This window comes from Anopheles funestus, chromosome 3RL (genome assembly GCF_943734845.2).
Source record: "Anopheles funestus chromosome 3RL, idAnoFuneDA-416_04, whole genome shotgun sequence".
NCBI lineage: Eukaryota > Metazoa > Arthropoda > Insecta > Diptera > Culicidae > Anopheles > Anopheles funestus.
Window position 1 is genome coordinate 60,030,185 of NC_064599.1, and position 11,559 is coordinate 60,041,743.

Below are 11,559 nucleotides of genomic sequence, written 5' to 3' on the forward strand. Positions count from 1 at the left end.
CTTGTTTGCTCCAGAACTTCACCACTACAGAACTCCATCCATCCATAGTTGGTCATACAGTGTCCCGTCATGGTGGAGCTTTTGTTTCCCAACCGACGATAGATACCTGAGCAACTGTCAACCTCAAAGATCGGTGGCCCTATTCGGGTATCTATAATTAATCGGACAAAGTGCGCAAAACCCAGAACCCCAGCCTGCATATCCTAATTGTGTGCCCACCGAATCAGAAACCGAACCCATGTTTGGGCAACGCGTCAAATACAAAACCTTTGTGGTCGTGTGGACCAAAGCGTTGTCCCGAGCAAGGCCATTCCCGAGTCTTGCCACGGATGGGTCAGCGTGGATACAAGGGAAAAAGCGTGCGGGAGATGCAAAAGAGGGGGGGGGGAAAGAGAGAAAAAAAACTTTATAAATTATGAATTCTCGATGGCGAAATTTTATTCTTCCAAATACGGTCAATCATGCGTAGGTGAAGGTAAAACACAAAAACCACCCCGACCAAAGAACGAGCTTTTACATGTTTTGTGTTCTTCGTCGTCCGTTGACCATGTTTGCTGTGTCCAACAGCATTGCGAGTGGATTGTCTAGGGCGCTCACCATAACCCAATGCGTCGTCCACCCAAAAGGGTAGGAGGGTGAACGCACATTGCCCGCGCAGATCGATCCAGCTACCGGCGATCACCGGCTTGGGAAAGCCCAACTAAGGTCGTGGAACGGCGTGTAACGATTGTCCGTGTGTTCCTCACCGTCGTACCTTAGGCATGCGCGTTCCACATTAGTAGAATTGTCCGCTTTCGGGTGACATGCTCTGCACGGTTCCAGTGCCGGTGGAATGTTAAGTTATTTGCTATGCAGCCCGCCTGGTATGCCCGGGAATTGATTACTGAATTATGTTTTTCGCCTGTTGGAAAGTACAAATATGCAACAAGCACCTGCAATCTGGTAGCGTTTACAGACAACATTACTCCGAGGGCACTCAACCATTAAAAGTAGGTTGATGTAAAGCGAATCGGTCACTAGAGGAGTGAAACGGGTCCCAAAGGAATTTATAGCTTACATTTTCTAATGTCCAAAAGACATTGAATTAGAAGACTCAGTATTCTTGGTAACTCCGGACGATACATTCCGTGCACCTCCAGGAGGATCGATTCGTCTTGTTCGTACTATTCTACATACATCCACTCCATTCAACCATTTTTGGTATCATCTCAAAGGCAAACATTCATTGATGCTCCTAGTTTGGGGCTAATACCAAATTTATCCTTCCCTCGAACGATACTTTTGGGCCATCCAACAGACAGACTGAAAGGAATGGCAACTTAACGCTCCAAACGTGTCGCTTTTCCTTTAGACGACCCACCTTCCCACAAGGTACAACATTTCACAAATAATGAATACATACTGCAGAACCTTTTAATCCGATAATAATGACCATCTTGGTTGGGACCGCAACGGACATACAATCGGTTGCGTGCTTTCGTCGCTTAATTGTGCAATCAAGAACAAACGGAATGAAGCCATAAATGAGCGATTGGGTGGTCCACACCCGGTAGAAGTGTCGCATCGGTACATCCGTGTGCACTTCCTTTAAGCGAAACTCTCCATTTCCGCTTATGGTACACCACCGGGGAGGATTAACTTCATAAATCATTTCCCGAATCATTGCAATCGATTCCCGGCGGTCGGAACTTGAGCGCGAGGGCGAACATGACCGTTGTGTTTTGACATCACCCTATGCAAGGCTTGTTAAGAATGAAACTGGTCCTCTCCCTGCCGTTGCAGGCATCATCGGCAAAATGTGGACAATTCCATTTTTGCAGGTTGCATATCATTAGCCACCGGGTACGGTACTGGGCGATACAGTATTTGCCTCCTAAACATGGTTTGCTTTCAATATTCCTTTAACGTTTCGTACAAGGAAACTTGCAGAAGTAATCTACAAGCGAAATACTTTACAGGACAGTCAATATACAAGTATTCACCTGCATATTAGCGAAATATAGAAACTTCTTTTGTTTTCCAATATTATCTCATCTCAAAAATAAATGCAATAAAGTTAACCTTGTGTCGTTGATCGAGTGGAAATGATTGATCGCCAATAAACATCCGCTCAGCTACCGAATAACTTCCCACTTGCTTTCATGCTGGATGGTCTCGACTTTCGCAAATCTAATGCGCCTTCTGGCGCCACCGATGTACGATCACGGGTTCGAAAATTACATCGGTAAACACAATCCATCCAGTGTCCACGGACTGTAACAAGGGAGCACTCAAAACCGGATTGTCCGTTTCGGGTCGCAAACCGATCCAGTCGCACCATAATCATGAGCAGTGTTAATTTATGCGCCAACTCTAATCTAAATTAGCATTAAAATTAATTGAAATAAATTACGATCTACTTCTTCTGGACCACTGTAACCGTTAGGATGGAATGGTACCGCTGCCGATCCATTTTTACCCTCGGGGGAAGCCAGTCAACCACTTGGTCATGGTTGATTTTGTTCGGTTTATTATTGTTATTACCTTCATTACCGTGTGTTTGAGTGAGGTGCATGCCCGCTACCCGTCCCCGATGCATCGTGATCATATGCACAAAATGACATAATCGGTGCAGGCAGGTATAGCAAGTCCCGATCGCCGATTTATAACGATCGCTCCAGTCCACTTGATAGGTTTTGCCACTGGGGGTAAAGGTGTACTATTAATTACAGGCTTGCAACACACCTATGGGCTGGTGCATCTGGTTAAGCGATGGTGTTGTACACGATTTTGGACCAGCTAGTACACTGATTGTACGTTACAGTGGTACAACATTCCGAACGGTAACCTGTGGTACCGTTTTGCGTGCCAGTTACAATCGTTGGTAAAGTCCTATATTTCCTGCGTCCTTTGCTTAGTATTATTAGGTCATATAATCCCACACGAGAGCATTGAGAAGATCTTCCATATTCAGACATCATATAAAACACATATGGATATTGAGAAATACAGATGCAGTACTACCATCTTCATGCGGTGATCTCCTAAACGAGTACGAAGACTATTCCAGCTCATGACTAAATGCAAGGTGAAAGTCTGCGTAGTATCTCTTACGTTCATCTTTAGCTGTCCGATCCACTAAGAACCTCACTAAAGCTTGGAATTACTGTTTAAACGGGCTTTAATAACTCCACTAACGGTTTCGATCGTTTTGGAGAAAGAAAAAAAACCAATTGCCAAGGTAACCTAATTTGCCGATTAAGTTAAAACGTGCACACAGTAACAATGTTCCGTACATGCCATTTCTGCCCAAAAACCCCGAAATCATCGCTTCATCCCGTTGTTCGTATTGAGTGCGAGTGTGAAAAGTTAATAATCCAAAACAAATGGCACGTAAAAGAGCGCATGTTAAAATTAAGGATAATAAAAAAATAACACATCACCGCGTCTTTTCGACCTTTTGTGGGCGACTGTGGGAAAGAAGCACATCATGGGGGAGAGGAATTACAGTGTATCTGGCAATATTCGCTGTTTTGTTTTGTTGGTTAGCTGTGCGGTGAGTACGAGGAAGACTTTTGCACTGGTATTGCAATAAAAATTGCAAGATGCAACTGCAAATCTCTTGAGCACGGTTGTACGCGATCATCACCTCCCGGAGATCGCGTACTCTTGCGGCGATGACTTCGATCGTTCGTCCGATTCCGGAGAGATGCACTGGGACGTGCACTGTATCTTGCATCGTAACCCGTACATTGCCTTTTGTCAACTGACAGTAATCTTGGATCTGCAAATCGTGTCCACAAGGACGAGCACCGAAAGTGAAGCGAGGAAGTTACGAACCGCGTCAGCGATTAACTACCATGTACGGAGTAGATGGTGGCAGCCACCAGGTAAGGGAATTGAAATGGAAGCGCCGGCTTCGGAGGAAGCCATCCCACACACAGACACGCACGGTAAGCGTAAAAACACTTTACAGCTGTTTATTTATGGCGCACGTATGGGCAACGCAGATCGCGTAGAAGCTTTGGGAAATTATCGATGCCTGGACCAGCGGACGGTCAGAATTGGTTTTGGGAAAAGAAAGATGCATGTAGTGACCGGTTCGGGTTCCGCCGATGACTTCTCCGGTTGCCATTCATGGTTGGATGTCAGTTGGCCAAAGAGTACGAATGAGTACGAGTACACTTAGTGCCCTCGCCATCTTTCGAGGTTAGGTCATACTTGTTCGGCAGTAATTAGTATAGCCCACCGTGTGTCACTGTTGCGACACACCGCAGGGGTTCTTTCTCACCCCGTCACTACATGCTTAGCAATTGTCGCGTTTGCGAATAAACGATGTTTCAAAACAACGAACCATCAAGAAAGCTCGTCGCCGGATGCTGCTGACTCCTGTGATACAAACAACGGATGCTGTCATAATTTTTCTGATAGCCAGAAGAAATAGTAACAAGATAAATAGGTTAACGAAGATGTTTTTGCCCACCGCGTCATACACCAGATAAGAAGTCGGATTACACCAATTAGAACTAGATTTATTAATCCTTATTTTATTTCAGGCAATATTTGACTGAAAAGAAACTTATTGCAACAAATTCGCATTATAATATATCACATTTATAAATTTTGCTGAATTGCTCAAAAATGAGGAAAATTTTATATTTTCTCAAACAGGGTATGGAACTTGCTTCCTCGAATCTGGCACAGACATTTGAGGGCATGGACGTCCAAGAAGAAAATGTAGCCATAGATGCCATCTATCGACCACATTTTAAAGATTGGAAATCCGTTGGATACCGACCGAGTTATAGGCAAAAGTTGGTGCAAAAATGAGGAAAATTTTACATTTTCTCAAACAGGGTATGGAACTTAGTTCCTCGAATAACTTCTGACACAGACATCTGAAGGCATGGCCGACCATGAAGAAAATGTAGCCATTGGCACCATCTATCGACCACAGTTTAAAGATTGGTGATCCGTTGGATACCGACCGAGTTATAGGCAAAACTTGGTGCAAAAATGAGCGTTATGAAATTTTCAAATTTTTAGATTTTTTTAATTTTTTTCTGATTTTTTACTCTTTTTTAAATTTAAAACATTATTTGAGTGAAAAGAAACTCATTGCAACCAATTGGCATTAAAATAAATCAATTTAATTTTTTTTGCAAAATTTCTCAAAAAAATGGCAAGGGGTACCCCTTATGAAATTTTCGAGTTGAAAATTTTTTAAAATTTTTTTTCTGATTTTTTATTCTTTTTTTAATTTAAAGCATGATTTGAGTGAAAACAAACTTATTGCAACAAATTCGCTTCAAAATATATCACATTTAAAAATTTTGCTGAATTGCTCAAAAATGAGGAAAATATTACATTTTCTCAAACAGGGTATGGAACTTGGTTCCTCGAATAACTTCTGGCACAGACATCTGAGGGCATGGCCGTTCATGAAGAAAATATAGCCATTGGCACCATCTATCGACCACAGTTTAAAGATTGACGATCCGTTGGATACCGACCGAGTTATAGCCAAAACTTGTGCAAAAATGAGCGTTACGAAATTTTCAAATTTTTAGATTTCTTTAATTTTTTTCTGATTTTTTACTCTTTTTTTAATTTAAAACATTATTTGAGTGAAAAGAAACTCATTGCAACCAATTGGCATTAAAATAAATCAATTTAATTTTTTTTGCAAAATTTCTCAAAAAAATGGCAAGGGGTACCCCTTATGAAATTTTCGAGTTGAAAATTTTTTAAAATTTTTTTTCTGATTTTTTATTCTTTTTTTAATTTAAAGCATGATTTGAGTGAAAACAAACTTATTGCAACAAATTCGCTTCAAAATATATCACATTTAAAAATTTTGCTGAATTGCTCAAAAATGAGGAAAATTTTCCATTTTCTCAAACAAGGTATGCAACTTGGTTCCTCGAATAACTTCTGGCACAGACATTTGAGGGCATGGCTGTCCAAGAAGAAAATGTAGCCATTGGTGCCATCTATCGACCACAGTTTAAAGATTGACGATCCGTTGGATACCGACCGAGTTATAGGCAAAACTTGGTGCAAAAATGAGCGTTATGAAATTTTCAAATTTTTAGATTTTTTTAATTTTTTTCTGGTTTTTTACTCTTTTTTTAATTTAAAACATTATTTGAGTGAAAAGAATTTCATTGCAACCAATTGGCATTAAAATAAATCAATTTAATTTTTTTTGCAAAATTTCTCAAAAAAATGGCAAGGGGTACCCCTTATGAAATTTTCGAGTTGAAAATTTTTTTTATATTTTTTTCTGATTTTTTATTCTTTTTTTAATTTAAAGCATGATTTGAGTGAAAAGAAACTTATTGCAACAAATTCGCATCAAAATATATCACATTTAAAAATTTTGCTGAATTGCTCAAAAATGAGTAAAATTTTACATTTTCTCAAACAGGGTATGGAACTTGGTTCCTCGAATAACTTCTGACACAGACATCTGAGGGTATGGACGTCCAAGAAGGAAATGTAGCCATTGGGGCCATCTATCGACCACAGGTTAAAGATTGGCGATCCGTTAGATACCGACCGAGTTATAGCCAAAACTTGGTGCGAAAATGAGGAAAATTTTCCATTTTCTCAAACAAGGTATGGAACTAGCATCCTCGAATAACTTCTGACACAGACATCTGAGGGTATGGACGTGCAAGAAGGAAATGTAGCCATTGGCACCATCTATCGACCACAGTTTAAAGATTGACGATCCGTTGGATACCGACCGAGTTATAGCCAAAACTTAGTGCAAAAATGAGCGTTACGAAATTTTCAAATTTTTAGATTTTTTTAATTTTTTTCTGATTTTTTACTCTTTTTTTAATTTAAAACATTATTTGAGTGAAAAGAAACTCATTGCAACCAATTGGCATTAAAATAAATCAATTTAATTTTTTTTGCAAAATTTCTCAAAAAAATGGCAAGGGGTACCCCTTATGAAATTTTCGAGTTGAAAATTTTTTTGAAATTTTTTTCTGATTTTGTATTCTTTTTTTAATTTAAAGCATGATTTGAGTGAAAAGAAACTTATTGCAACAAATTCGCTTCAAAATATATCACATTTAAAAATTTTGCTGAATTGCTCAAAAATGAGCAAAATATTACATTTTCTCAAACAGGGTATGGAACTTGGTTCCTCGAATAACTTCTGTTACAGACATCTGAGGGCATAGCCGTTCATGAAGAAAATATAGCCATTGGCACCATCTATCGACCACAGTTTAAAGATTGACGATCCGTTGGATACCGACCGAGTTATAGGCAAAACTTGGTGCGAAAATGAGGAAAATATTACATTTTCTCAAACAGGGTATGGAACTTGGTTCCTCGAATAACTTCTGACACAGACATCTGAGGGCATGGCCGTCCAAGAAGAAAATGTAGCCATTGGTGCCATTTATCGACCACAGTTTAAAGATTGGCGATCCGTTGGATACCGACCGAGTTATAGGCAAAAGTTGGTGCAAAAATGAGGAAAATTTTACATTTTCTCAAACAGGGTAGGGAACTTGGTTTCTCGAATAACTTCTGGCACAGACATCTGAGGGCATGGCTGTCCAAGAAGAAAATATAGCCATTGGCACCATCTATCGACCACAGTTTAAAGATTGACGATCCGTTGGATACCGACCGAGTTATAGGCAAAACTTGATGCGAAAATGAGGAAAATATTACATTTTCTCAAACAGGGTATGGAACTTGGTTCCTCGAATAACTTCTGACACAGACATCTGAGGGCATGGCCGTCCAAGAAGAAAATGTAGCCATTGGTGCCATCTATCGACCACAGGTTAAAGATTGGCGATCCGTTGGATACCGACCGAGTTATAGGCAAAAGTTGGTGCAAAAATGAGGAAAATTTTACATTTTCTCAAACAGGGTAGGGAACTTGGTTTCTCGAATAACTTCTGGCACACACATCTGAGGGCATGGCCGTCCAAGAAGAAAATATAGCCATTGGCACCATCTATCGACCACAGTTTAAAGATTGACGATCCGTTGGATACCGACCAAGTTATAGGCAAAACTTGGTGCGAAAATGAGGAAAATATTACATTTTCTCAAACAGGGTATGGAACTTGGTTCCTCGAATAACTTCTGACACAGTCGCGCTTCGAATAGCGATTTTTCGCTGAAAATACACGTATGGCGAATTTTCGTATTTTTTTTATATGGAGTTTTGCAAAATTTTCTGAAACGCGTTCGCAAACACGACAATTGCTAAGCGTTTAGTAGCGGGGTCACATATCTCGCTACCTACGACGGATACCACTAGCACAGTTGCTAGCTGGTAGCAAAATTATTCTAACAACCTCAAACACGCCCGATGACACCTCGAAGCATGGCGGAAAACAATATTTACGATGGAGGCGCCCACGCGCACCGGGTGTTATTTTTTATGCTAAAGAGCGCGCCCATTCACAAAACAGCGCCAGCACCCTTAGAAGTTACATCAACGTGCAGCTGGCGGGATAAAAACCTAGAGACCGAGGAACACAGCGAAAGGCACTACGGGACGCACAAAGTTCGGTAGCGATCCCGGACCGCATGGGATCCCGGGCGTTGCTGGTTCGCTTGTAAATAAATCTTCATTAGCGTCCAGCTGATCCTCGGCCCGTTTGTCAAATTAAAGCTGATGAAGTGAGCAAATCATAATCTCTAAAACCCTTGCCCTTCCTTGTAGGCCGCACCCTACTCGAACACCCCCTGGTCGATGCCAACAGCGAACAGCCTTTTTATGTCTTTCTTCCGCCATAATCACGGACCACGGTGACGGTGTTCGTCACCCACCATAAATCACCTCAAGTTGTAACGATTCTTCACTTTTGCCACAACCGGAGGACACAAAACACTTTGGAAGTCGCATGATTGCAAAAAAATGGAACCCGTCCCATTGCTAATTTGTAGGAATGGGGAAGCTGGTAAAATTCTCATCATCGTAGCGACCCACGTATCTTGATGGTTCGCTGTAAAATCATCATTTTGTACAATTTAAATTTGCTTTCCTACAGTTTTACTACCGGTTTTCTAGCAAGCGTGTGAAGCGCGTGTCTTTTGAAGCAAGAATTTAAATGCAATAAAATTTTGTTTTTTAAAGGTTGGTGTCTGTGTGTATATCAGCAATCTAACATATTGCAACACAAATAGTTGGAACCTTTTGCGACTGATTTTACAACCGAAGAATGTGTGCTAAGGTTCACAGATTCTATAACCCGCATAACAAATCGCTTAAATATCACCAGCGCTGAAAGCTTACACAAAGTAACATTCAACACCGTTGGTTGGAAACATTCCGTTTCCTTTTACGAGACTACCGGGCCACCAAACAAAGGGTAATTTACGATGACAATTGTAGAGCAATGTAAATAAAGACCACAAAACCGTAGCACGCTTCGTTCCGCCCGCGCGAACTGACCGTTTGAACTTGGTGCGCGCAAGAGTTTTGCAGCAGAATTCAAGCTCGTTGTTGGTCGCGTGTCTTGTGCTTTCCCGTGCCTGGCTGCCTGCGTGAACAGTTTTGTCTAACAGCAACCAATTCAAATTCCGAAATACCAGTTTGGTGTTTTTTTTTTATTTGTGGCGATCTTTATCCACGTTTTTGTAGCATCGAACACCAAACAGCGTTTCTATATGGAGGGGGTTTAGTTAAGAAATTTGGAAGCAAATCGTTCGCTACTCCAAAGCTCTTGTTTTGTCAAACGCATTGATTTTGTAACACAAATATCTGGCCCCGCGTAGGTAGATACCTTTCTTTTGTTTACTCAAGAGTGTGACCACTGGATATGTAGAATTCAAACGATTTTTTGCCAGCAATGTCCGCAAACTGGTGCGACATATCTGGACATGAGCTTGACTTTGGTGAACGTGCGCTCCGGGACCGATTTCGTAAGCGCGCCAAAAGGTTCTAATGAACTGTTTTATTCTACAACATTGTTCGAACATCGCGTGTTTAATTTTCGGCAGAAGTAAATTGCAGTTTCATTGTGCATATATAGGCGACAGTGGGCATGCGTTCTGTTGTCTGTTGTGTTTTACAAGAATAAAAGAAAATTCACCCGTTTTGGGAGCGATGTATTGTGGGCGAAGATAAATTCAGAAAGCGTAAAAATTTGCTTTACACATTGTTATCTGTTTTGGAGTGACATGTAAGACAGGCTTCAATTACAAAGAGTAATACCAAATCATTTAAAAAAATGTTAGATAATTTTTTAAATGTTTTACGGCCAACACAAGACTGTTTGGTGTATGCTATCAAAGAAAAAAGTTGCAATTTTTGAATAAAAATGATTTTGTTTTATTTGCTCAAGTTATAACCGTCGAATTGAATTAACCACCCAAAAAACACACGCACACATATGCGCATATTTTTTCAAATGTCATTACTGTCATTCTCCATCGATGACAGCATTCTTTTGGTTACAAAACCATCTAGTTGTTTGGAAGTGTTTTCCACATTTTGGAAAACAAAGTTCTTACTTTTCTCACGAACAAATTGCTTTTAGCTTCGCCTGCAGTCAGTAAAAGTTCTTTTAATGTGGGTTGTATTATAAAAACGACGAAGCTTATCGGATCCGGGCGGGTAAGCTTGCCAGCAGCATGTGTCCTTCTTAGATCGCCGGTTCTAATCATTGTTGTGTTTTCAGGTCCAACATTACGAGGAGGAACCGGCACCGAATTCCTTAGTTCCGTAACATACACTAACCCAACAAAAGATAGAAAAAAACTTCAACTATAGTCAGAAGCAATACGAATATGTTTCTCAAACAATTAGCCGGCTTATTAAAGCCTACCACAGTAACAACACTGCTTGGTAAATTGATACCTCATATGCAAAGAAGTTGGTAATTGGTAAAGCTATTATTTTGGTTTTCTTTTGTTAGAACCACTCAAAACCGCTCCACTTGCCGCCCGATGGAACAACGCGGCTGCATTTGGGAATCTTCGATGGAATAGCACTAATGCTACTGCTGCTGTTGCCGTTACTGACAAGAACACCGTTGATACCGTAAACAAACAGGTGGAAAATGGATCCGAAGGACGATTGTTCGCAGTGGTTCAGCTGTGTGGCAAACAGTTTAAAATAACTTCCGGCGACATAATCGTTGTTGAAGGTTACTGGCCACCGGAAAATGGTGATCGTTTACGGCTGGATAAGGTGCTGCTCGCAGGAAGTAAGGACTTTTCTCTCATCGGTCGACCACTGCTAACACCCGGGCTGGTTGACGTGCAGGCTACCATTATCGAGAAAACACTTTCTCACACTCGCACACATTTTCGCAAGAAGCGCCGAAAGCAGTACATCCGTATCAATTTCTACCGCACGCAACAAACAATGATTCGAATCAATTCGATCGACATAACGAGAAAGCTAAGTGAAGCGAGCCTGAATGATACTAGTGAGGAAAGATTTTTCTAGTGATAGAAGGCCAGATTTGTAGAAGCTCTAGAGCAGCAGATAAATAGATAAACGAACTTGCTATTCACCAACAAAGTTACATTGCTTTTGAAGTAAAAATGTTTGAACATTTACAGTCTCCTCGTAAGCTTTATTGG

General features: G+C 40.8%; 1 protein-coding gene across 1 annotated transcript; it reads left to right on the forward strand.

The window, feature by feature from the left end:
- Window positions 1-10,404: 10,404 nt before the first annotated feature.
- Window positions 10,405-11,537, forward strand: LOC125768421 (39S ribosomal protein L21, mitochondrial). The gene is made up of 3 exons (XM_049436049.1): window positions 10,405-10,585; window positions 10,650-10,816; window positions 10,887-11,537. Exons 2-3 carry the CDS (start codon window positions 10,759-10,761, stop codon window positions 11,420-11,422), a joined length of 594 nt encoding a protein of 197 aa, XP_049292006.1. The 5' UTR covers window positions 10,405-10,585; window positions 10,650-10,758; the 3' UTR covers window positions 11,423-11,537.
- The last annotated feature ends 22 nt before the right edge of the window (window positions 11,538-11,559 follow it).

What these genes read in the sequence shown, in the direction of transcription:
- LOC125768421 (XM_049436049.1), top strand. Translation starts at nt 10,759, where the DNA reads ATGTTTCTCAAACAATTAGCCGGCTTATTAAAGCCTACCACAGTAACA. An exon ending in CACAGTAACAACACTGCTTG is followed by an intron (nt 10,817 to 10,886) that starts GTAAATTGATAC and finishes TTCTTTTGTTAG; the next exon opens with AACCACTCAAAACCGCTCCA.